General features: G+C 37.1%; 1 protein-coding gene across 1 annotated transcript; it reads left to right on the forward strand.

The window, feature by feature from the left end:
• The first annotated feature begins 255 nt into the window (after window positions 1-255).
• On the forward strand, window positions 256-27,856 carry LOC144201774 (MAM and LDL-receptor class A domain-containing protein 2). Its single transcript, XM_077724537.1, has 52 exons — window positions 256-283; window positions 1,104-1,229; window positions 1,323-1,445; window positions 2,138-2,189; window positions 2,254-2,425; window positions 2,553-2,760; window positions 2,851-2,976; window positions 3,060-3,184; window positions 3,289-3,357; window positions 4,608-4,845; window positions 5,705-5,964; window positions 6,065-6,155; window positions 6,706-6,829; window positions 7,376-7,488; window positions 7,575-7,708; window positions 7,778-7,949; window positions 8,753-8,875; window positions 8,985-9,139; window positions 9,225-9,320; window positions 9,401-9,491; window positions 10,330-10,449; window positions 10,551-10,653; window positions 10,729-10,876; window positions 10,943-11,162; window positions 12,239-12,350; window positions 13,532-13,667; window positions 13,732-13,810; window positions 13,898-14,053; window positions 14,996-15,121; window positions 15,186-15,401; window positions 15,475-15,594; window positions 16,193-16,345; window positions 16,425-16,516; window positions 16,796-16,963; window positions 17,692-17,841; window positions 17,928-18,036; window positions 19,264-19,386; window positions 19,450-19,549; window positions 19,671-19,830; window positions 20,888-21,002; window positions 21,088-21,231; window positions 21,787-21,974; window positions 22,728-22,893; window positions 23,815-24,033; window positions 24,106-24,284; window positions 24,989-25,226; window positions 25,693-25,852; window positions 25,931-26,045; window positions 27,133-27,247; window positions 27,354-27,450; window positions 27,526-27,592; window positions 27,665-27,856. The coding sequence occupies exons 1-52, from the start codon at window positions 256-258 to the stop codon at window positions 27,758-27,760; spliced, it is 7,116 nt and encodes a 2,371-aa protein (XP_077580663.1). The 3' UTR covers window positions 27,761-27,856.
• The last annotated feature ends 52 nt before the right edge of the window (window positions 27,857-27,908 follow it).

The raw sequence follows: 27,908 nt of genomic DNA on the forward strand, positions 1-27,908 counted from the left end.
TCATTCCGCAACTCGTCACTTTGCATCGCAATCTTTGCCAAGATTAAACTTAAGCACTTGAGAGCCATAAAGATGAAGAATAGGATTGTCACGTCATTTGTTCCTGAACTTTAGGTTTATGGACTCGTTGCTCTTGGGTTTGTCGTCATAAAACTCACAAACTGTTCACCTGAACGTTTAGCTTTGAATAACCGTGAATGCGTAAATGTCTTTCTGTTGTTTTGGACTCAATTTTATGTCATATTTCTTCATACAATGAGGCAATTGATTGCACTCCTTGCAGGTAAGAAGTCTTTGTCATTTCTCGTTTAGGATTTTTATTCATTTACTTAAAACTCTTCCTCCCAGATTCATTAAAAAAAAAAAAAAAAAAAAAAAAATATATATATATATATATATATATATATATATATATATATATATATATATATATATATATATATATATATATATATATATATATATATATATATATATATATATATATATATATATATATATATATATATATATATATATATATATATATATATATATATATATATATATATATATATCTTTCTTGCCAATCGCTGTTTTTTGTGGTTTTAGCTTACTTCTATTCGCTTTTATTTAAGGGTAAAAAAAAATATATAGCATTAACTTGATGAAGATTATACCTTCAAATTGCTAATTCAATATGTCCATTAGGTGAGCATGCAGTCTTTTCTTTAAAAGCAGTTGCGCAATGTTATTTTTATATTACACAGTTTGGATTGGCAAAAATAGATCATGAAAAAGTGCTTACAAAGCTTGATTTTAATTATTTTTACATAAAGCTGCATTTGTTAGGATGTCACAATTTATAGTGTAGTAGGACAATTACTCCACTACAAGATTTTGGACAAAAAAATCCAACATATCAACAAGGGCTGGCTCTAGAGGTGACTGTGTAGTTCCCTTCAAAGATAGGGCTGTCCTTTATACAATATGTGTTGTCTCTAAAAAAATACATCTACAAATACAAAAGGAGTGTTTGATGCTGTTTTCCAGAATTAAGTTGTGCTTTATAAAATTTTAAAAATGCTACAAAAAACTAAGCTAATATCATTTCTGTTTCGTAGTCCATTTTGTCATCACGTCATCCTGCCCCACCGGTTCGTTTCAATGCTTGAACGGAGAATTCCTTTCCACTGAAGACGTATGTGACTTTAAGAAAGACTGCGAGGACGGATCGGATGAATTTTGCGGTAAGTTTGGTTCATCTTTGTCCCCTTTTAAAATCCTGAAAGTGAGTAGACTGTATTTTAATTCCGCTATATGTCAATTCCCTCCTGTTTAAGGTAATTGTGATTTTGAGTACGACTCTTGTGGTTGGAACAACACCGCCAAGGACCAATGGACAAGAGAGTGGGCAAACATTACCTCCATTCCTGGTGTAGATCATACCACAGAAAGCCCATGGGGTAAAAATCCGTCAAAAAAGTCATTTTCTCGCATATAAGCCAGATTTGTCACCCAAAAAAATGATGACTGAATCCAGGGTACGTCTTATATGCGCATAAATTAAAATTGACATGCACAAAACGCCAATAACGCAAGACAATGTGGCTAATATGGTCATTTATTTCAAAATAGAGAAAAGATAAACAGATAAAACAACATTTATTTTGAAGTCTATGAATGAAATTCAATAAAATAAACCAAATTTTCCCTAAAACTTGAAAAAAGTACTTGTTACTTACTATTACTTGCTCAGAGTGCCACCATCTTACCCTAGGAATGACAACGAGACACATTTTCTGGTTGTACTGGTCACTTGACGTCCTTTTTGAATTTTTCTATGCACAGACGATCATTTCGATTCAAAAATATCTCAGAAATGGCTAATTTATCTTCAGATTTTCCCTTCAAAGTAAAACATTTGTACTCTACCATTAAAACAATAAATATGGAGGTGAAAATTGTGAATCAGGGGCGGCTTATACGAGAGAAATTGTCAAATTCAATGATTTTAAGGCAATTTTTATACGCAGACACGGCTAATATGCGAGAAAAAACAGGTAGATGCTTTTTTTAATAGAATTACTAACTTGTTTATTTTCAAAAGGGCATGTCATGTTTTATGATGGGAAACAGTGTCATTTTTCATCAAAAGCCCTTTTGGAATATTCCGTTGAGAAAAGACCAGCTGTGGGCTGCCAACTCAGGTAAAGGATGAAATCTTAATCCAATTTTAAAGGTGAAAAGATCATAATTCAAATGGAATTTCAGCTTCTGGTATCATATTCATAACGAAATGTTCGCCAAATCGTCGTGGTGGCCCATTGTTGTCAACATGCTTCGAGGGACGTCCACCTACCAGTTGCTGAAGACGCAAACGACGACGATGGACGGATGGCAAAATGCCAAAACTCGCATTGGAAATCAAGCGGGAGGATTTAAGGTACCGAATATTCTTATAAAAATGGAATCCATATTTGGAGTCATGTCCAAAACCTACATTGATTTACTGTCCACCTCCATAACTCAAAAGAACCTTTCTTCAAAAGTCAATCATCTCACATTAACAGCTCCAGTTTTACTTCAGTTGTTTTGATTCGACGAACGCCATGTTGGATGACGTCAAATTTGAGAATTGCGCCGAGGGTGAAATCCCTATTGGCTCGGAGCAACTGTCCTGCACTTTTGAAGAAGACACTTGTTCCTGGTACCATGATTACAATGCCACCATCTTGTGGAAACGGGTTAAAGGTGGATTTCAGCACCCCCAGGGCAACGGTTTGTACGATTTTTAAGCTATTCGTTGCATTTTTTGACCAAATAACTTGTCCTCAATCTTGAAACTACTCTATTTCCCATTTCTCGTAGGCTATTATATGGTAGTTTCCAGTAAACCTGGTCTTGACGTCTCATCTTCTGCAAGACTGATTGGCTTTGCCGTGGGAAAGGTCATTTGCGTGACCTTTCGTTACCATATTTTTGGTAACAGCATTGGTGGGTGTCCCCATTTTTTTATCAAAAAGGAAAATTCAGATTTTATTTGGGAAGTAAATTGACTACTATAACTTTTCTAACAGGTTTATTGAAGTTTATCGTAAAGAGACCTGGACAGGCCGAAGATGCCGTGTGGATTAGGAGTGGCACTCAGGGAGATAAATGGAGATATGCCGATCTTACCTTTTCCAGTGAGGAACCAATCCAGGTTTGTCTTTTTTTCTGGACTTAACTTTACCAATCGCAACATTGGGGTATGAAATTTAATGTGGAATAAAAAGAGGTTTAAGATTGATCCTTGGGGTACTCCAGATTAACGAAATAGTTTATAGTACAGTGGTACTTCAAGATATGAGCCTAATTCGTTATGGAACAGAACTCGTATGTTGATTTACTCGTACATTTTTGCAACATCGCAACATTGGGTTATGAAATTTAATGTGGAATAATAAGAGGCTTAAGATTGACCCTTGGGGTGCTCCAGATTAAGGAAATATCTTATAGTACAGTGGTACTTTGAGATATGAGCCTAATTCGTTACAGGATTGAGCTCGTATGTCGATTTACTCGTAAATTTTTGCAATATTGCAACATTGTGATATGAAATTTAATGTGGAATAAAAAGAGCCTTAAGATTGACCCTTGGGGTACTCCAGATTATTGAAATAGTTTATAGTACAGTGGTACTTTGAGATATGAGCCTAATTCGTTATGGGACAGAACTCGTATGTTGATTTACTCGTAAATTTTTGCAACATTGCAACATTGGGGTATGAAATTTAATGTGGAATAAAAAGAGGCTTAAGATTGACCATTGGGGTACTCCAGATTGACGAAATAGCTTATAGTACAGTGGTACTTTGAGATATGAGCCTAACTCGTTACAGGATTGAGCTCGTATGTCGATTTACTCGTAAATTTTTGCAACATCGCAACATTGGGGTATGAAATTTAATGTGGAATAAAAAAAGGTTTAAGATTGACCCTTGGGGTGCTCCAGATTAATGAAATATCTTATAGTACAGTGGTACTTTGAGATGTGAGCCTAATTCGTTACGGGATTGAGCTCATATATCGATTTACTTGTAAATTTTTGCAATATCGCAACATTGGGGTATGAAATTTAATGTGGAATAAAAATGGCCTTAAAATTGACCCTTGGGATGCTCCAGATTAAGGAAATATCTTATAGTACAGTGGTACTTTGAGATTTGAGCCTAAATCGTTACGAGACTGAACTTGTATGTTGATTTACTCGTAAATTTTTGTACGGCAACACGCTCATAACATACGGAAAACAAATTTTAATGAACTTGGATTATTAAATACACTCAAAAATAAATGTAATCTAACCTTACACTAAACAAAATTTTACTCGTATCTCAAATGGCTCGTATGTCGAAGCACTCATATGTCAAATTACCACTGTACTGATTGTTATTGCTACTTTTCATGTTGTATGAATAAACAGGACCCTATTTGCCAAGAATAGGGAATATTTAGCAAAGAAAATCTAAACCCATTTTAATACTTTTGTTACAAAAGAACTTATACTCGTGGTATTTTTCTGCTGGTATCTCTATTACATGAGCCTGTAACTTTTACTGATAAGTTTTTTGTTTGTTCTCCAGTTCATCATTGAAGCTGTGGTGGGTGGCGAACAAGGCACCATCTCTATAGATGACATCACGGTGTCATGTAGTGAAAATGGTTCATGTCCCCCCGAGCGCGAGTGTACCTTCCAAGGCTCGCTCTGCGGTCTGCAACACAATTCCTCGTCGGACTTTACCTGGACCCGTATGAACGGGGCGTCTCAACCTAGCAATTCGTCGGGCCCACGCGTCGATCACACTCTGGAGACGGAGCACGGTCAGAAACCTCCTCGCTACACGTGACTAAACCATTGTTGGTGCTCGGACGTTTGGTCGCCGGTCAAACGGTGACGGAGAGTTTACTGTTGAAACCAGCTCTCAAAATTATAGTCATCAGAGAGAGTTTAATATCTAAAAGAGAGAGATTAATATCAAGTACTGTTTAATATGTAAGTACTGTTTAATATCTAAGTACTGTTGAAACCTGCTCTCAAAATTATATTCGTGAGAGAGAGTTTAATATCGAAGAGAGAAGTTTAATATCTAAGTACTGTTTAATATCTAAGTACTGTTTCATATCTGAGTACTGTTTAATATCTAAGTACTGTTGAAACCTGCTCTCAAAATTATATTCGTGAGAGTTTAATATCTAAATATCTACTGTTTTTAACAGTACTTAGATATTAAACAGTACTTAGATATTAAACAGTACTTAGATATTAAACAGTACTTAGATATTAAACAGTACTTGGATATTAAACAGTACTTGGATATTAAACAGTACTTAGATATTAAGCAGTACTTAGATATTAAACAGTACTTAGATATTAAACAGTACTTAGATATTAAACAGTACTTGGATATTAAACAGTACTTAGATATTAAACTACTTAGATATTAAGCAGTACTTAGATATTAAACAGTACTTAGATATTAAACAGTACTTAGATATTAAACAGTACTTAGATATTAAACAGTACTTAGATATTAAACAGTACTTAGATATTAAACTCTCTCTTATGAATATAATTTTGAGAGCTGGTTTCAACAGTAAACACTCTGTCACCAAAAGACCGGCGACCAAACGTCCGGTCACGAAAACCGTTTACCAACCAGAACCTTCATCACTTGTGTAGGCTATTATCTAAGCGCCCAGTTATGGAGACATCCAGCAGGCTCCAAAGGCCAAATCATGACCGCGGTGATGGAGTCAACTCCCCCACAAGGGGAGTGCTTAATGTTTTGGTACTACATGGAGGGAATTGACATAGGCCGACTCAACGTTTACATCCTGCTCGCCGGAAACGCCATCGAGCTTTGGAACAGGAGTGGAAATCAGGGCAACCGTTGGAGGCACGGACGAGTGACGCTCCGCAGCCCTGCTTCGCCTTACCAGGTAGGAAATCCTTGGAGATGTTTTGCTCTCCACATGAAGTCCTATGGAGTCAGTCTGGCCTCGCGAACGTGACCAAACACGCATTTTTTTGCCTCATTAGGTGATATTTGAAGCGGTGACGGGCAATGGGCCGAGGAGAGATATTGCTATTGATGACTTAACCATTCATAATGGGGAGTGTCCTCCTGAAGGTGAGCCATGGCACCAAAACTACAAAATTCAATGGGCTTGACATTGACACAAGAGGGGTTTTGATCGAGTTTAGATTTCATCTTTGATCGGAAGTACTGTCCATGCAGGGGTGGGCCGGGGGGTCACATTGACTTTAAAAATTTGAGCACAAGATACGATACATGTAAAAAAGTGCATCCGTTAACAGTACATATGAAACAGAAACAGAAAAAAAGGACTAAAGTATTAACATACTCATCACTCATCATTAAAGTAAAAAGTATAAAGTACAAAGTGAAAAGGAATGTATTGAGAAATATTAAAATATCATTTAAAAAAAGATTGAGGGGCTGTAAAACATGAAAAACAAATAAGAGTGGACAGAGCAATTCCGCGTGACGGCGCCATCTTGGGGAAAAATAAATAAATAAATACATTTGGACAACTTTGGCGGGATTTCACCAAATATAAAAATGGTGCCATGCGGGATAGCCACAATACTAACAAAATACTAACATTCATGTTGTTGTTGTTGTTGTTGTTTTTTTAAAAGGTTTTTGTGACTTTGAGATGGACTTTTGTGGTTGGGTGAACAATCCTCCAGCAGAGTCAGGGTTCAACTGGGATTGGCTCCCCGGAAGCAGTACAGGCTCTCTCACCCCTTCAATGGACCACTCAACAATGTCCCCTCTCGGTAAGACAGTGAGTTTTTGTTAATATTGGTCAATCTAAAATCATGTAAAAAAAAAAATGACTGTATATATAAGGCGAAGCAAGGTACATTTATTGGTAATCGGAGGTTTGGTCGCCCGGACGTTTGGTCGCCCCGGACGTTTGGTCGCCCCGGACGTTTGGTGGCCCCGGACGTTTGGTCGCCCAGGACGTTTGGTCGCACCGGACGTTTGGTCGCCCCGGACGTTTGGTCGCCCCGGACGTTTGGTCGCCCCGGACGTTTGGTCGCCCCGGACGTTTGGTCGCCCCGGACGTTTGGTCGCCCCGGACGTTTGGTGCCCCGGACGTTTGGTCGCCCCGGACGTTTGGTCGCCCCGGACGTTTGGTGGCCCGGACGTTTGGTGGCCCGGACGTTTGGTGGCCCGGACGTTTGGTCGCAAATATGGCGATAGCAATCAAATGTCCATGCTTACTAGGAAAGTGAGTCGTAAATGTATTTTTTAAAGGGCTTGTTAAATAAGACTATCATTGTTCTACTTGTGGCTTGAGGCCACTTTGTATTCTACAGGCCGTTTCAATCCGACAGAAACGAAGTAGCTCGACTCGAGAGCGAGAGGATGGAGGCTGTGGAGCAAGCCTGTCTTACGTTCTGGCATCAGGCTAATGGCTGGGGTTCCCACAGTAAGTCACAGTTACTACGTTCCTTCACATATTAAATCGACAACTTTCCAAAGCTATGTGACTCAGAGGATTTGATTCCATTCCAGGACCGTCACACGTTACGTTGAGCGTCATTGTGAACGAGACCACCGGCCTTCGTCAGGTCTGGAATACCACTGGATTCATGAATTCCACTTGGATCCAAGAAAAGGTCCATTTCACGGCATCGGGGCCTCACCAGGTAGAGTTTCAAAAATTACCGTCACTTGGAGGAGGAACATTTTTGCTCAAGTCTTAACCTTTAAAACAGATTATTCTCCAAGCCACAAGTACAATTGACAGGGATTCAAGCTTCTCCCTTGATGATATCCACATCTTAAGGAACACGTCTTGTCAAGATACAATTACCACCACCACCTCGCAACCCGCCACCACCACCGCCATTAACCCAAGCTCTGACGTGCAGTGTACTTTTGAACAAGGTGATTAGATAGGTTTGATCGCTGTGGTAGCGTGACCGGACGTTTGGTTGCCGGTCTTTTGGTCCCTTTTGGTCGCCGGTCAAATGTACTTAGATATAAAACAGTACTTAGATATTAAACAGTACTTAGATATTAAACAGTACTTAGATATTAAACACTAATTAGATATTACGCAGTACTTAGATATTAAACAGTACTTATATATTAAAGAGTACTTAGATATTAAAGAGTACTTATATATTAAACAGTACTTAGATATTTAACAGTACTTAGATATTAAACAGTAATTAGATATTAAACAGTACTTAGGTATTAAACAGTACTTAGATATTAAATAGTACTTAGATATTAAACAGTACTTAGATATTAAACAGTACTTAGATGTTAAACAGTACTTGGATATTAAACAGTACTTAGATGTTAAACAGCACTTGGATATTAAACAGTACTTGGATATTAAACAGTACTTAGATATTAAACTCTCTCTCTCTTAGATATTAAACAGTACTTAGATATTAAACTCTCTCTCTCTTAGATATTAAACATTACTTGCATATTAAACAGTACTTAGATATTAAACTCTCTCTCTTAGATATTAAACTCTCTGTCATGAATATAATTTTGAGAGCTGGTTTCAACAGTAAACTCTGTTAAAATTTGACCGGCGACCAAAAGGGACCAAAAGACCACTTTCAGAAATGGAAATCCTGCTATTGTGGTTAATTGAAACGTAGTTGTTTGGAATCATAGATATCCCCAATCTTACTAGAATTGCATTAAATCTAAACATGATTCTTGTGTAGGTCTGTGTAATTGGCTACAAGAGGATGATGATAATGATTTGGACTGGACCCTCAGTAGAGCCATGGAAGTGGAAAAACCCTGGGATGGACCTCTGTACGATCACACTGTAGGAAATGACCAAGGTACAGCCTGAAATTATTTCTCATAGACGGCATTTTTTACAGTAAGAAATGCCTAGGAGAAATCTGACTATTTTCCTTGTTTTATTTTATTTATTTTTTGATTCTCAAGGGTTTTATTTACTTATTACTGGCTCTGGATCGAGTGAGCACGAGACGGCGAGCATTTCTACAGACGTCAGCCATTTGACATCACCAATTTGTATCCACTTTTGGTATTACATGTCGGGATCTTCGGTTTCTAACCTTCAACTTCTAGTTGAAACAGTAAATTCACCTCTTGCTTACTTTCAAACAATATCTGCAATAAGTTGCAATATCTGTTTAAAGTATTTCTTTCTTTTAAATATAGAAAACTTCCAAAGTGATAGTCTGGACTCGTAGAGGGACTCAAATTGCAGACTGGGTCAACGGTCAAGTCACCATCGAAATGGAAGAAATCAACCGGGTAAAGTTTGACCTGAAGTGAGCACGATATATCGATAAATATGAATGACTAAAAAAAGCATGTTTTTTAACTCTCGATAGGTGATTTTTAGCGGCCACAGAAGCTCAAAAAGTGAGGGATTTCTTGCACTTGATGATGTCACAGTGAGCAATGGCGCCTGCAAAAAACAGAGTATGTGGAAACTTCCTTTTCTCTTCAATTGATAGAACTATTCGGGCTGTAAAGTACATGTACTGTATTTTCACGACTATAAGGCGCACCACATTTAAAGGCGCACCCTCAATGAATGACACATTTTATTTTTTTTTCCATATATAAAGCACACTGGATTATAAGGCGCACAGTCTATTTTGGAGAAAATTTAAGACTTAAGTGGGCCTTATAGTGGTGAAAATACAGTATATTTTCGTCAGTCATTTTTCATTACGAACATTCAGTACATTTTGAATTCTATTTAATGAGGATACATATTTGCGTCAGGGAGTTTTTTAACAGCTTGCAGTTTGTCCCTTTGCCTGAGTATGCTCGTATATCCGAATTTGTCTCGTATCTCAAGTGAAATATTTGCCGAAATTTTACTCGTATCTCAAAATGCTCGTATGTCAAGGTAACACTGTACTTGTTCCTCTAAGTATCAACATCATGGTTAATATTGTTATAGTAGTAGTGTAGGAGACAAAAAAATGTAAATGTACTTAGATATAAAACAGTACTTGGATATTAAACAGTACTTAGATATCAAACAGTACTTAGATATTAAACAGTACTTAGATATTAAACAGTACTTCGCTATTAAGAAGTACTTAGATATTAAACAGTACTTATATATTAAACAGTACTTATATATTAAACTGTACTTAGATATTAAAGAGTACTTAGATATTAAACTGTACTTAGATATTAAACAATACTTTGATATTCAACAGTACTTAGATATTAAAGAGTACTTAGATATTAAAGAGTACTTAGATTTCTGGGCTCCTGATGACCTGATCTAGTTTATATTCAGGTGTCTGCGGGTTTGATTCCAACTCTTGTGGCTTTGAGAACGACGTCAGTCACGCTGGACAGTGGGGGCGCCAAAGAGCCACAAAAGACAACGTGGATCACACTTACGGAACTGACAATGGCAAGTCAAAAACAAATATATAAAAATGTTACAATGAACAAAATGAAACGACCAAAGTCAGAATTGACAACCTCCAATCAAATCCTTATTTTATTCTTTAGGTTACTATATGACTGTACTTCAATCAAATTCGCTACAACCTGAAGTGGCTCAGCTCTTATCGCCCGATTTGCACTCACCCGTGGAGATGTGTGCACGATTCTGGTGAGACATTTTATACACGATTTTCTCTAATAAGAAGGAATTTCATGAAATCTACTCGCCATGTATTTTGACCAGGTACCGACTCCCCGCTCTGGCTTCTAACGTGCTATCCGTCCACGTATTGGGCGCCGACCAGGGCGACGCTCTTTGGGAACGTTCGGGGGCGCCGTCCTCGGACTGGGAGGTCGCAGAGGTCACCGTATTCTGGCCGACAAAGTTCAACGTAAGACCTCAGTTGCTACGTTTTGCCGGCTCAATGGCGCCAAGGTTCATTTTTCCCCATCCCTAGGTGGTTTTTAGGGCATACCACAATCCGGGTGACAATTCCACCGTCCAGTTGGATGATTTTTCCGTGACTACGGGGGCCTGCTCCGCCCCTGCCAACTGTGATTTTGAATCGGGGCCTTGCAACTGGCTTAACGTGCCCACCAATGGCGGGCATGATTGGGTTCTGGACAGTGGGGGGTTTCGGGGTCCATCTGTGGACCACACTACCGAATCCTCTGAAGGTAGGGTCTTACATTTTCTACTGAAGTCTTCCCATTCCTGAAATAATGTTTTTTTTTTTTGTTTTTTTGCTGGAAAATAGAAAAACTATGGGTAAAATCAACTGATCTGTGCTTAATATTTAGTACAGTGGTACCTCGAGATATGAGCTTAATTTGTTTCAGAACTGAGCTTTGATTTAGTTGTAACTCAAATGAATGTGTCCCATAGGAATGAATGAAAAACTAAGTAATTTGTTCCTTAATACATTCTAATTTTGGTTTTAAATTTGATACCTTTCTTCTACCGGGTTGGGTGTAGTTGCCCCGCCTCCACCCTGACTTTCAGGGCGGGACATTTTGCATGGCAACGCGCCCGTAACATAACATGAACAAATTGAAATGAACTTGGATTACGATGCAGACACACTGAAAAATCGATTTAAACTAAGCTTACACTAAACTTAAGTCTAATTTTGTTTGAAATGTTGATACCTTTCTTGGCTCTATTGGCCCCGCCTCCACCCTGACTTTCACATGCAACCTATCGAGGGTTGTTTGCTTTTGTATTCCCTTCAAAATATTCCCAAAATAATCCACACAAATGTCCTCACAATAGGATAACGCACAACCACTCCCCAACAAAAAGTACTATAAAAACTCCTCTCATATTAGCAAACAAACTCCGCCATTCGCACTGACTAACAGAAAAAAAACACTGAAAAAATTCAAAGCTCCGCCCAGTGCTCGTAGATACATTCCACAAGGAATTTGCGACCAAAAAGACAGTGGCCATGATGTTCTTATGAATATGTTCGTATATCAAAATTTGTCTTGTATCTCAAGATAAATATTTGCCCAAAATTTGACCCATATCTCAAATTGCTCCTATACCAAAGTACCACTGTATTAATATTCCAAAACAAAATCTGAGAATGATCAACTGATGATTAACTGCAGTCACACCAAGTATTGCAGTATTTCCATTTTTTTTTGTTTTTATACATCTTGTGATCACAAAAGTCATTGTGTGGGAGCGCGTGTTGATTATCCGGTCAAAAGCAATGACCTGGCAACAATTGTCGTTTGCTCATTTTCAGGTCGCTTCTTGCTAAGTTTAGCATCAGGCGCTACCAGTGTGGCTAAGTTAGCATCGGAATGGATTCAACATAAAGACGCTGCGGCCTGTCTCAACTTTTGGCATCATAGCAGGTCAGCAGTAAATCCATATTTTCACTCTTTATCATATGTCGACATTACCGAGGATGCACTTTATCCTCTTTTTCCTGGTGGACTTCCTCAAAATGTGTACGCAATCACCCGTTGCAGTTTTTTTTTGCAAGACAACATGTAAACTGTGGGTCAGAGTTCACTCAACAAGAAAAAAAAATACATAGAGAGTTAAAATTGAATTAAATTTGAGGGGAAAACTGACCTGATTCGTTTTGAATCAACGGATCAAGTCATATTTTATAAAATGGCTATTTATTTCATGGGAGGACTTTTTATTTCAATCATTCTTTGATTTTATGAACCATTTATCCTCGCAAAAGTCGCGAGGGTGCTGGAGCCTAAACCCAGTTAGTTGGCCAATCACAAGCACAAGAAAACTAAATAAACAATAACTCGTCGTGAGGGGAAATTTAGTGTTGGACCAGAGTAACCGGACGTTTGGTCGCCGGTCTTTTGGTCTTTTTTGGTCACCGGTCAAATATACTTAGATATTAAACAGTACTTAGATATTAAACAATACTTTGATATTAAACAGTACTTAGATATTAAACAGTACTTTGATATTAAACAGTACTTAGATATTAAACAGTACTTGGATATTAAACAGTACTTAGAAATTAAACAGTGCTTAGATATTGAACAGTACTTAGATATTAAACAGTACTTGGATATTAAACAGTACTTAGATATTAAACAGTACTTAAATATTAAACAGTACTTAGACATTAAACAGTACTTAGATATTAAACAGTACTTAGATATTAAACAGTACTTAGAAATACTTCAACTCTCTCTCTCATGAATATAATTTTGTAAGCTAACTTCAACAGTAAACTCTCTGTCACCAAAAGACTGGCGACCAAAAGACTGGCGACCAATTGTCCGGCGACCAAACGTCCGAGCACCTCAACCAGCCTAGCCTCCATCTTTTTGGGGGCGTGGGAGTAAACCCCAGAAAAAAAAACCCACACTAACCCAGAGAAAACATGCTAACTCCACACAGTGAGGACCCACCTGGGATCAAACCCTCGACTACAGAACTGTGAGGCCGATGCAATATCCACTTGGCGCCTGACGTTTTATCGATGTGATTATTTTTTCAAATTTGGACGAACTGCATGGATTTTTTTCCTCACTCCATCTCAAATTTTTCCTCACAGTAGTCAGAACGGGACTCTGCGAGTGATTGTTCGCTCGGGCCAATCAGAAGACGAGCTGAAGTTTGAGACCAACAGCAGCAGTGGACAAAGCTGGAAGAGATTTTCTCAAAGTTTACAACAGAAAAAAACTTTCCAGGTATACAATTCCTTAGCGCCAATCCAGTTGTGGATACATTTTTTCTCCTTAATCGTACCCGTAGTTGCTGATCGAAGCGGAGACGGACGCGGGGAACTTTATCGCCATCGATGACGTCAGTCTCAAACCTGGTCTTTGCCAAGGTGGCCCCTCCCCCTTCACTCAAATCGTATGAGCTCATCTACTACAATCGAATGTGTTTTAAAGGAATATTTAATACGGTTTTGCAGAGAATGGGACGGCTTCGACTTTAGCCGGTTGTACGTTTGCAAAAGACACGTGTGGATGGGAGGATGACCTCGTCGGGCGGGGTCAGTGGAAAAGAGGAAGGGGTGCATCACACAGCGGTGGACCATCTACGGATCACACAATGGGCACCATGATGGGTGAGTCCACGCGCCTCAAATGTCTTTTATTGTCTTGACGGACAATATCATCGCATCGTTGTTTGGGAAATGTCTCTTTAAAAGTGACGTTCGGAATTCTACCCGAGAGTCGTATACAAATACATATACATATACATATACATATACATATACATATACATATACATATACATATACATATACATATACATATACATATACATATACATATACATATACATATACATATACATATACATATACATATACATATACATATACATATACTTATACTTATACTTATACTTATACTTATACTTATACTTATAATTATATACTTATACACCTATACTTATACATATACTTATTCTTATACATGTACTTATACACATACATATCTTATACTTATACATGTACATATACTTGTACATACACTTGTACATATACTTGTACATATACTTGTACATATACTTGTACATATACTTGTACATATACTTGTACATATACTTATACATATACATATACTTATACATATACTTATACACGTACTTATACATATACTTATACACATACATATCTTATACTTATACTTATACGTGTACATATACTTATACACATACATATCTTATACTTATACTTATACATATACTTATACATATACTTATACATATACTTATACATATACTTATACATATACTTATACATATACTTATACATATACTTATACATATACTTATACATATACTTATACATATACTTATACATATACTTATACTTATACTTATACTTATACTTATACATTTACATATACATTTACATATACATATACATATACATATACTTATACTTATACATATACTTATACTTATACGTATGCTTATACATGTACTTATACATGTACATATACACACAATATTTATAGCTCTACATTATTTTGTGGATTTATAAGCTTTGATCCTCCAGGCTGGTACGTGTTGGTGACTCCGCACAAAAGCGACCGCCTGAGCCCCGCAACTCTGCGGAGCCCATTCGCAAGACAGGTCGCCGCCAACTGCACTCTCCACTTCTACTATAACATCAAAGGAGAAGGTGCGTTTTCTCTCACTCGCCACCCTAAAAAAAAAATGGCTCCGACCCGCACCAACTGTTTCAGGAAAACCGGACTTGAAGGTGGTCTTGGCGGAGAGCTCGCGCAACACCGTCCTTTGGTGGCACTCTGGCGCGGTTACCAATTCTTGGTTTCACGGGGAGGTGGCGGTCGGTAGAAGACGCCGGGACTTTAACGTCCTCTTCGAAGCCACGCGCGGTTTCGACGAACCGGGCCACATCGCCGTCGATGATATCGACTTCGCCGGCTGTGACTTGCCAGGTAACGTGAGATCAAGTGAGAGGCGTAACGCTCGCCGTTGCCAAGTTTGAGTTGGACTTTTTCTATCACCCAGAGCCGCCGAGCGAGTGCCCTGAAAATATGTTCACCTGTGAGAACGGCGTTTGTGTGGAGAAGGATCGAGTTTGTGACTTCACTGATGATTGTGGAGATTGGACTGATGAGAGGAACTGTGGTGAGATATCCTCATTATTTTCTTTTAACTCGAGCGGGTATATGCATGTTAACAGCAGTATTGATAGTTTCAAAAAACAAACATAAACAACAACAACAACAACAAAAAGACACTTTTACCGAGCTTTCATTTGCCTTGTTATCGCCATTTAAAGACAAAAGGCAATTGAGTTTTTTGGGTTTGTTTATCGATGTTATAAGATGGAGTATTTGTGTAAAAATTCTAGTTCGAAGTAACATATCGGGTCATCTTGTGTTTTTATTTTGCACATCTTAAAAGGCACTTTTGTGTTGGCCACATTGTTAATGCAAACAATTCTCGATAGGTTGAATCTGAAAGTCAGGGTAGGGGGCGGGGCCAATAGAACCAAGAAAGGTATCAAAATTTCAACCAAAATTAGAATTAAGTTTAGTGTAAGGTTAGGTTAAATTTATTTTTAATTGCATCGTCATACAAGTTCATTTAAGTTTGTTTATGTTATGTTACGAGCGCGTTGCAGTGCAAAAAAGTACCAGAATGAACAGTTTGTTCATTCATTTTTTTAAACGCTTATCCTGTTAAAAAGCCTTTAAACATTTGGCAATTTCTTCTGTACTAGAACACCAAGAGCGCTGCAGTTTTGAAAGAGGTTTGTGTTCTTGGGCGGGAAGCCATTTGGACCAATCGGGAGCCAGATGGAGTCGACAAAGAGGTCAAGATGCCTGGCCTAAGAACGGACCCCCTATGGATCACACTCTACAAAGTTCTGCGGGTAAGTTAATTAAAAAGTTAATAATAACAGCTATGCAAATGCAATTTGTCCACTGTAACATGTCAAAATATTTTTTCAGGTTATTATATAACACCAACAACTCGCCACACGGAGACGGGACAAATATTAGAGATTCTCTCCAAAACATTACTTCCTAGCTCGAATTGCACGGTAGGTTTATTTATTTTGTGTATTAATACATCTAGTAAAGATGGTTGCCTGGTAAAAAATAAAAAATAATAAAGTATGCTGTAGTCAATGTCCTCAATTTTGCACAATGAGCATTTAAAAAAATATTATAACCATAATAGTAATCTCAATCTAATGCCAAATTTTATAATGACAAATGGATTCACATTATATCCTATGGAACAAGGAATTTTTGTGGTTTTTTTAACACTTTACCATTGCCTTTTCACCCTTTTTATAACCACTCATGTGCCCATTTAGGTCCGATTTTTCTACTACAGCCTAAAAGACACCACAGGAAAACTCACAGCGGAGTCCAGGACGCACCGCTCCGGAACTGACGACCGGACGCTGTGGAGTAGGACACAGTCGGATAGCTACAACTGGCAAAGGGAAGATGTCACCTTCTCATCTTCTGTCAAATGCAAGGCAAGTAGATCACTAGCTTGCTAATGCTATCTGAATCTACACAATACAACATGGCATTATAATGCTTCCAGTTCTCATTTTACCGGACGTTTGGTCGCTGGTCTTTTGGTCACCGGTCAAATGGAGTTTACTGTTGAAATCAGCTCTCAAAATTATATTCATGAGAGAGAGTTTAATATCTAAGTAGTGTTTCATATCTAAGTAGTGTTTAATATCTAAGTAGTGTTTAATATCTAAGTAGTGTTTAATATCTAAGTAGCGTTTAATATGTAAGTACTGTTTAATATCTAAGTACTGTTTAATATCTAAGTAGTGTTTAATATCTAAGTACTGTTTGATATCTAAAAGAGAGAGTTTAATATCTAAGTACTGTTTAATATCTAAGTAGTGTTTAATATCTAAGTAGTGTTTCATATCTAAGTAGTGTTTAATATCTAAGTAGTGTTTCATATCTAAGTAGTGTTTCATATCTAAGTGGTGTTTCATATCTAAGTAGTGTTTAATATCTAAGTACTGTTTGATATAATAATTACATTTTTTCATTGTTTTAACAAGCGTGCCGCAAAATCAGCGGTTTGTGAATTTCCTATCCGGAATCTCATTCATTCTGTCAAAACAGGCCCAGAAAAACTATGTAATAAAAGCATAATGTACAGTATAATGAAACCTAATTGTGTGTTAGAATAAATGCATATTATTAATAAATCAACATAATCCTCTTTCCCAAGATTGTCTTCAGATTCGCGACAGGTGCTGGCGGCAGTGGACACGTCGCGTTAGATGACGTGTCCTTCTCCAAGGAGTGCACCTTTGACCCCGACAACAGTCTTCTGCCTGACACGGCACCCCCGACCTCCCCACCCCCCAACCCCTGTCAGGTAGGATACAATCCTCTGCAAAAAAAAAAGCTACAAAAACTGCTCCAAATTACGAAATGTGCTTAAATCTATGTGTTTACTTGCAGGAGAGCGAGTTTTTTTGTTGGCGTTCAGAAGGAAGTAAATGCATTCCTTCCAACTTAAAGTGCAATTATAAAGCCGACTGTCCCCAAGCTGAGGATGAGGACGACTGCGGTATGTATGGACATGCCTTTTTTTTTTGAGTTTTAGTTTTTTTGAAATAGTAAAATACAATGTCGCAAGAAAGAAAAAAAGAGAAGTTTATTTTCATTTGGAAAGTTACTTTGTATTCTGCATTCCTACAAATACATCAAGTCCTTCTCAAAGTGAGGAAACAATTAGGCCAATGTTGCCAATTTCTTTCAAAAAATGTCTTTCTTCAGATTTTACATGTCTTAATAGATTCTTTAGGTACTGCTTTTGGGCTCTACTAAATAAAATGCATGCTCTGTTGGGTTTGAATCGCAGAAATAGCTGAGAATTAAGGATTTTTTATGTTTTAATTTATTCATTAGGGATGTCCCCAATCATTTTGGGGTCTTAAATGTATTTATTTACGTTTTTTTAATTAGATTAGCTAACTTTATTCATCCCATTTTCGTGAAATTTCTTTGTTAAAGTAGCAAGAGGGTGAGAATACAGACACAGCTAAAGACATTTTAGACATAAATATATAGGTAATAAATTAATATATATATAGATAAATAAATAAAAATATAATTAGATAAATATATATATGTATATATATATATACAAATTACTAAAATAATATAAATGGATACATATATACATAAATTAATAAATAAATGCATAAATATATACACAAATTAATTAATGCATTTATAAATAAATATATAAATGTATAAATAGATTTATAAATAGATACATTCATGCATAAATTAATTAATGCATTTATAAATAAATATGCGCATACATTAATAAATAAATATATAAATGTATAAATAAATTTATAAATAGATACATTCATGCATAAATTAATTATTGCATTTATAAATAAATATGTGCATACATTAATAAATAAATATATATAAATTCATATTTTTTTCTATAAATAGATACATTCATACATAAAATAATTAATCAATATATACATGAATTAATGAATATATATATATATATATATATATATATATATATATATATATATATATATATATATATATATATATATATATATATATATATATATATATATATATATATATATATATATATATATATATATATATATATATATATATATATATATATATATATATATATATATATATATATATATATATATATATATATATATATGCATAAATAAATCTGACAAAATATTTGAACGTGATTTTGGGCCCAATTCCAATCTGGCTCGCTCACACTGGCATCTCGCAGGCCCTTGCTCATTTGAGAGGAACCAATGCGGCTGGACGGATCCCGGCCAAGCGTTAAGTGGGTGGCGCAGACGGAAGGCCGGCGCAATGGCATGGCCGCCTACTGATCACACCACGGGCAAAGGTAAGGCACCACGATGGGGAAATTAAAAGATGTGCGTTAACCTCAAAAACTTTATTTTTGCAGGCTTCTACATGAGCGTCAACTCCAGTCAGGCGCCGACGTCGGGCGAGACGCGACTCCAGAGCCCGCGTCTCCCACCCTCGTCGCCCTACTGCCAAATTCTGTAAGTTGGAGCGTCCTCCATGTTGTTTGTTTGACACGTACTTCAACTGTCTTCATCTTTGGTTGGGTTGCTCAACTCCCTCACTCAAATCCTTCCTTCCTTCCTCGGTTCCCCGGCGCAGGTTTCACTTCCACATCAGCGCCGTGTGCGCTGGCTCGCTCAAAGTGCTGACACGGCACCCCGGCGGAAGTGAAGCAATCCTGTGGTCACGCAGCCGCAACACCGTCGCCTACTGGACGGCCGAATCGCTGCCCCTGGGGCCTCACCTGCAGCCATACGAGGTACCCAAACCTGAAACTTTCCTTTTCTGTCTCTATTACTTTCTCCCTGCAACTCCCTTCGTGTAATGGCTGCGAGCACTGGGCAGAGCAGTGCATTTTTTTGGTGTTTTTTTTCCCGTTAGATAGTGCAGAATGGCGGAGCTTTTTCGCTAATACGAGAGAATACCCTAAGTTTAGTATAAAGTTAGATTAAACTTATTTTTGAATGTCTGCATCCATGACCGGTCTTTTTTGGAGAGTTTACTGTTGAAATCAGCTCTCAAAATTATATTCATGAGAGTTTAATATCTAATAGACAGTTCAATATCTAAGTACTGTTAAATTTCTAAGTACTGTTTAATATCTAAGTACTCTTTAATATCTAAGTACTCCTTCATATCTAAGTACTCTTTAATATCTAAGTACTCTTTAATATCTAAGTACTGTTTAATATCTAAGTACTGTTTCATATCTAAGTACTGTTAAATATCTAAGTACTCTTTAATATCTAAGTACTCTTTAATATCTAAGTACTCTTTAATATCTAAGTACTCTTTAATATCTAAGTACTGTTTAATATCTAAGTACTGTTTCATATCTAAGTACTGTTAACATCTAAGTACTGTTAACATCTAAGTACTGTTTAACATCTAAGTACTGTTTAATATCTAAGTACTGTTTAATATCCAAGTACTGTTTAATATCCAAGTACTGTTTCATATCTAAGTACTGTTTCATATCTAAGAACTGTTTAATATCAGAGTACTTTTTAATATCTAAGTACTTTTTAATATCTAAGTACTGTTGAATATCTAAGTACTGTTTCATATCTAAGTACTGTTTCATATCTAAGTACTGTTTCATATCTAAGAACTGTTTAATATCGGAGTACTTTTTAATATCTAAGTACTGTTTAATATCCAAGTACTGTTTCATATCTAAGTACTGTTGAAACCAGCTCTCAAAATTATAATCATTAGAGTTTAATATCCAAATATCTACTGTTTTACCAGTACTTAGATACCAGTACTAGTTTACTATTATTTCTTATTACTTCTACTTTTTCTGATTGATTCAGGTCACATTCAGCACTGGGTATGAAGGCACTCGAGAAGACTCCCCCACGGACGCTTGCGTTGTGGCCTTAGACGACATCTCCTTTCTCAACTGCCACCAGTCTTTCCATCCTCCAGGTGAGGACAATTCCCGGAGCTTTCCAGCGCCATCTTGAAAGACATCCTTAAGAGTCCTTCACTCTGTTTGCAAAACCCTCCACAGAACTCTCCACTCTCGGCTGTGATTTTGAAGACGGCCTCTGCATTTGGACACAAGGCGCCGATGACCAACTGGACTGGCTCGTTGGATCCGGTACGACGGGGACACCCAATACCGGGCCTGCGGGGGACCGCACTCCAGGAAAAGGTGAGGGGGACGCTAAAAAAAACTGATCGAAGAAAGGTTTTATTTACTCAGAGGACAACCCAAAAGTAGTAGAGGGGGTGTCCAAATATTTTTGAAATGTGTATATTTATTTTTATGTATTGACTCTTTGGGTATTTGGTTAAAATATGAAAATTCTACAAGTTTCATACATTTCGAATTTAGTCCTCGGACTAAAGTCTTTAGCTCCATCTAGTGTTAAAACTAAGAAATGCCTCAAAAGTGTAAGTGGAACTTTAGCTTCTGGTGCGGACCATATTGAATTATATTTTTTTTTTTATTAAAGTTTGGATACTTGTTTAATTAGAGTTAAACATTTGAATTTAATGCATTTAAAAAGAATTATTTCAATTTATTATGACAATTTTACAGGGAAAAGTTAGCTCTAAATGCTACAAAACACTGATCTTGATCACAGAAAAATTGTATTATCGTAGTAAAAAGTCCACAAAATAAGTTTTGTGCTGATATTGTTATTATATTTTTTAATTGTGGTGATTTTTTGTGTATTTGTGCATTGTTATTGTTTAACCACAGACAATTACATCTATATTGAGAGCTCCAGTCCAAGTGAAAGGAATGATGTTGCCCAGCTCAAGTCTGCACTACTACCACCTGCAGTTCAACAGGGGTACTGTCTCAAATTCTGGTACCACATGCATGGAGCCACCGTGGGTTCTTTGCGAGTCTTCTTGCTGACGGCAGAGTCCATGGAGAAAACCTTGGTAAAACACACAGAAATTCACTTTTTTATTTATTTTGTATAGTAAAGCGTACCCTGAGATAGCTGGGATTGGCTCCAGCACCCCCCGCGAACCTAGTGAGGATAAAGCGGTTGGGAAAATTCCTTTTTTTTGCAGAATAGTTAGCTGGTGGCTAAGATGTATGTTTTGCCGTTTTGAGGTTCACCGCTGAAGTTTTTATGCTACTTTTTTGCATGGTTTTTTTTGTGATTTTTTTTTTCAAAAAATTGTTTTTTTTTTCTCCCAAAAAATTTTTTTTTCAATTTTTTTTTATTTTTTATATTGCATGCAGCCATTTTGAAAATGTCAATAACCGCAAATACTCGCTTGACTGGAATTAGCCGGCGACCAATCCACAGTTAATACTTAAATGACAACATTCTAATGCATTTGAAATTTTCCAAGTTAGCTCCTCCCATCTTTTCATTTTTCTGGTTCTAAAACAAAAATCTATTGATTAACATTCAGATATTCGATTTCATCTTTTTATTTGTTGTAATGCAGTACTTACTTGTACTTTGCTATGTATTGAGTAACAGCCACAACTCTCCCATAAGGCATTTTTTTTCTCGTGTTATGCTTTTCTAACGGTTGTGAAACAACGCCGAGGTTACAAAAGAGCTGTGATTTGTGACCCGTTTGGTTTCGCTGCATACTACTGCGTTGCTGCGTTGCACAAATCTCTCCTCACATCCTCATTGCGGGGAGTGACTCAGGCCTCTGTCTTTCCTGTAGGTGTGGCAAAAATCAGGAAATCAAGGCCACGACTGGCGGCTGGCGCAGAGTCACGTGACCCTGCGGAAAATCCACCAGGTGATCCTGGAAGCCAGCGTGGGAGGCCAGGCCGGCGACATCGCCGTCGATGACATCTCGCTTGGTCTCGGCGCCTGCCCCGACTCTGGTAATAAGGGGAACTTTTCCGGACGTTTGGTCGCCGGTCAAATGGTGACAGAGAGTTTACGATAGCAAAGTACTGTTTAATATCTAAGTACTGTTGAAACCAGCTCTCAAAATTATATTCATGAGACAGAGTTTAATAGCAAAGTACTGTTTAATAGCAAAGTACTATTTAATATCTAAGTACTGTTTAATATCTAATTACTGTTTAATATCTAAGTACTGTTTAATATCCAAGTACTGTTGAAAACAGCAGATATTTCGATATTAAACTCATGAATATAATTTTGAGAGCTGGTTTCAACAGTACTTAAATTTTAAACAGTATTTAGATATTAAACAGTACTTAGATATTAAAGAGTACTTAGATATTAAAGAGTACTTAGATATTAAAGAGTACTTAGATATTAAAGAGTACTTAGATATTAAAGAGTACTTAGATATTAAAGAGTACTTAGATATTAAAGAGTACTTAGATATTAAAGAGTACTTAGATATTAAAGAGTACTTAGATATTAAACAGTACTTAGATATTAAACAGTACTTGTATATTAAACAGTACTTGTATATTAAACAGTACTTAGATATTAAACTGTACTTGTATATTAAACAGTACTTAGATATTAAACTGTACTTAGATATTGAACAGTACTTAAATAATAAAGAGTACTTAGATATTGACATATATTGACCACTACTACTTATTTATGACTTATTACTTGATTATTTGTTTGTTTTTTATATTATTTGTGTGCTTCCCTACTCGTTCATTTCTTTTAAAAAATAGTTTGTTTCTGTTATTTGTGCACTTTGTGGTGAAGCTTAAAATCTCATTATAATGACAATCTTCTTTATAATGACATTCATAAAAGTACATATGTTCACACTTTGAATGCATTTTGATCACATGAAACATCTCTTCTAGATTTGTGCGATTTTGAAGACGGAAACTGCAACTGGCAGCAAAACAGCGACGATGACACCGACTGGATCCGCCATTCGGGGCCCACACCCAACCCCAACACGGGCCCCGACGGCGACCACTCCACCAACACCACCGTGGGTCACTACTACTACCTACCGTCCTCCAACCAGGACCTTTCCGGTCAGACTGCTGCCATGTCGTCCCGTTTCTACCTCCCAGGTAAGTCCTCAACTTAAAATTCCGAGGATCTGGACTCCCCAGTGTCCCCCCCCCCCATTTTTTTTCTTCTAGAAAAAGCAGCTTGCTTCCAAATATGGTACCACATGTACGGCAGAAGCATGGGAAAACTCAACGTTTATCAGCAGAGTGAACAAGGGGTACGAGAGCTGATTTTCTCCCAAAGCGGCGACCAACACAACCTATGGAGATTTGCTCAGGGTGCATTTCTGCCTTGGCTTCGACCATACAGGGTGAGGCCATTTTTACACAAAGTTTATGTCCAAATGTCATCTTTTTTTTTTAATAAGAGAATACCGTATTTTCACGACTATACGGCACACTTCAAAGTCTGACATTTTCTCCAAAATAGACAGTGCGCCTTATAATCCAGTGCGCCTTATATATGGGAAAAAAATACAGAAAAACGAAAAACCACCACTGTCGGATATTAAAAAAACACAATTGCCTGAACTGAATACTCAATACTGTTAAATATGCAGATGCCATCTTAGTTTATAACATCTTCCATCATATAGCTCCTCCCCCACTGCGAGATTTTATACAAAAAAAAATCCAAAACATCAACAATGGCTGGCTCTAGAGGTGACTGTAAAGTAGTGAGTGAGTACTTCATACCTGAAAGTCAATAGCAATTACCGTATTTTCACCACTATAAGGCGCGCCTTATATATGGAAAAAATGTCATTCATTGAGGGTGCTTCTTATAATGCGGTGCGCCTTATAGTCGTGAAAATAGGGTTGCATGCTCACACACCCCAAAAACATGTACCGTATTTTCACGACTATCATACGCATCGTATTTTTAGCCGCAGTGTCAATAACACTTAAGTATTTGCAGATTTGATTATTTTCACCAACCATCTTTTCGTTGTCGACGGCTTACCAAAATGGCCGACTGTGCTAAATTTCACTCCCCTTGTTTTTTTTGTTTCAGCTAGTGGTAGAAGGAGTGAAAGCCGGTCCCAGCCTGGAGGGCGACATGGCCTTTGACGACGTCACCATTCTGAACGCCAAGTGCCCTCCACGCCATTCTTGCGACTTCGAGCTCAACATGTGCAGATGGAGTAACGTGGGCGGAGGAATGGACCAGCACGACTGGCTCCGCGGTAGGGGAGTCGCCCCCAACGTCGATACGGGACCCGGCTTTGATCACACCATGAGCACGCCGCAAGGTCGGAGTCAAGTATCCTTGTTTATCATATGTATTTTACACATTAATGATAGTACAGTGTTCCCTCGCTTATCGCGGTTAATGGGGACCGGGACCACCTGCGATAAGTGAATTTCCGCCAAGTAGGGATTCCCCTTCAAAAATGCTTAATTTGAATTTAATTCAAAATTATTTTTTATTTTATTTTTTTATTTATTTTTTTATTTTTATTTTTTTAAATTTTTAATTTATTTTTTTTTGAATTTAATTCCAAAAAAAAATAATAATTTAAATGCCATTTTTTAAATTTATTTTATTTTTTGTTTTTTTACCTCCTGTATACAGTACACCATATATAATACGGGTAGAGAGAGTGAAATTCATGTTATAACAAAAAAAAACTGTAAAATATGTTGTTTCAATGTAATATTTGTATTTTTTTTTCCCCAAAAAAAACACTGTATTATCATTTCAACTTCTTCCATCAGGTTACTACATTTATGTGGACAGCGCAGTGGGTCACTCAGGCGATGCCGCCTTCCTCATCAGCGACGTTTTTCAACCGACCACAAGAGGCCGCTGTCTGACATTCTGGTACCACATGTTTGGTCCTGATGTGGGGACACTTCGAGTTTATGTTAATGACAGGTAGGCGCTCCTTTATTGAAAAAGATTGACTTTTTTAATGTTTTTTAAACGTCATGGATCTGGATTTTGTTTTTGTAGAAAAGGACAGGACAGCGGGAATGAGAAAGGGGTGCAGAAGTGGGTGGAGTTTGGTGACAAGGGGGACAAGTGGCTGAGCGCTAGTGTGTTTGTTGACCACGATGATGCATTCTGGGTAATTGTTTTCATTTTAAACAGCAAAAAAAATCTAACTGAATCAGCCTTTATTCATTGATTATAAATACAGTGTTCCCTCGGTTATCGCGGTTAATGGGGACCGGGACCACCCGCAATAAGTGCATTTCCACGAAGTAGGCGTGCCCCTTCAAAAATGCTTAAAGAAATGTATAAAACGTGCACAAAAGCACCACCAAGCAAAAATATCATAGTAGTCCGGATGGAGGATCTTCTGCAGTTTTTTTGCACATAAGAAACATCGTTATTGGGAGTTGTGAACAGTTTTTTTTTTGGGTGGTAAACAGCCATGACGTCATCAATGCCATTCCTGAACTCTCACCATGTTTTTGACCATTTCTTTGGCCTTTTTTTGATGCAATTACTAATTCTCATTGAATATTTTGTTTCCACCTCATGTAAAACGATGTAATTTCTAATTTTAATTTAATATCTTTAATTTTTTTATCTATTTTTTCCTGAAAAAAATCTGCAAAGCTCTGAGTCCGCGATAGCTGAAGCGCGAAGTAGTGAGGGAACACTGTACTCGGGTATTAAACAGTATTTAGATATTAAACAGTACTTAGATATTAAACAGTAATCAGATATTAAACAGTACTCAGATATTAAACAGTACTAAGATATTAAACAGTACTAAGATATTAAACAGTACTAAGATATTAAACAGTACTCGGATATTAAACAGTACTCAGATATTAAACTGTACTTTGATATTAAACTGTACTTAGATATTAAACTGTACTTAGATATTAAACTGTACTTAGATATTAAACATTACTTAGATATTAAACAGTACTTAGATATTAAACAGTACTCAGATATTAAACTGTACTTAGATATTAAACAGTACTTAAATATTAAACAGTAATCTTTAAATGTTTTACGTATCTATTTTTTTTCCTGAAAAAAATCTGCGAAGCTCTGAGTCCGCGATAGCTGAAGCGTGAAGTAGCGAGGGAACACTGTATAGTTTTTTTTGTTGAAAGTGCCGTAGGATATAGATGATATTTAAAGTCTGACAAGTCTGTGTAAAGTAGTACTAAAACCACTGTTGTCTTGTGTCCCAGTTTGTGTTTGTTTATCAGAGGGGGATTATTTCACGTGGGGATGTTGCCCTAGATGACATCAGTGTGATTGGTGGACCCTGCCCCTCTGAGCCCACCACTGATAACAACGACACATGTAACATGGATTTGCTTTATGGGATAAATGCACTTGCCCATGCAGTGATGTGTTTAATTGCATAATTTTAAAAGCTAACAATAGCAATCCCGTTTTTTTCCTACAGATATATTGTCAGTGGGCCTCGCCGTGGGTCTGACTACACTAGCTGGGGCCGTCATCTTCATTTTCATCGTTAGACTGTACTTAAAGAATTTTGCTAAGTATGACACGTGATTAAATATGCATGCATGACAATCTGTGTACGCTCTCTTACCGAATGCTTTTTCCAAGAGCAGGTCATCTACAAGGAGCGAGAATGAGCTTAGTCCGAACTCGGTGAACCTCTCTACCTGCTCGATAGATGTAAGTGATTTGGTGATTATATTGGAATTAGATTTGATGAATCATAGTATACCATGTGTTTTTTTTTCATAGGGTACAATGCGTAGAAGTGAATCTAGCCTGTCCTTCTTCAACATTTTGTACAATGACCCTCCAGGGGAAACCCAGGTTGGGTCATCTCATGCCTAGCATCCGCATCCCTGTTGTTTTGTTAAGCAGTTTGTTTTAAATAGGTATGACAGTGTCATAAAGTAATATGACGTAGAATAAACTGTTTTTGGTTGTGTGATATAGATATGTTCTATATAAGGGTTCACCTTTTCCCTCTAAAGTGACT

Source organism: Stigmatopora nigra, chromosome 9 (assembly GCF_051989575.1).
Source record: "Stigmatopora nigra isolate UIUO_SnigA chromosome 9, RoL_Snig_1.1, whole genome shotgun sequence".
In the NCBI taxonomy this organism is placed as follows: Eukaryota; Metazoa; Chordata; class Actinopteri; order Syngnathiformes; family Syngnathidae; genus Stigmatopora; species Stigmatopora nigra.

What these genes read in the sequence shown, in the direction of transcription:
- LOC144201774 (XM_077724537.1), top strand. Translation starts at nt 256, where the DNA reads ATGAGGCAATTGATTGCACTCCTTGCAG. An exon ending in AAATGGAAGAAATCAACCGG is followed by an intron (nt 9,321 to 9,400) that starts GTAAAGTTTGAC and finishes AACTCTCGATAG; the next exon opens with GTGATTTTTAGCGGCCACAG. An exon ending in CACTACCGAATCCTCTGAAG is followed by an intron (nt 11,163 to 12,238) that starts GTAGGGTCTTAC and finishes GCTCATTTTCAG; the next exon opens with GTCGCTTCTTGCTAAGTTTA.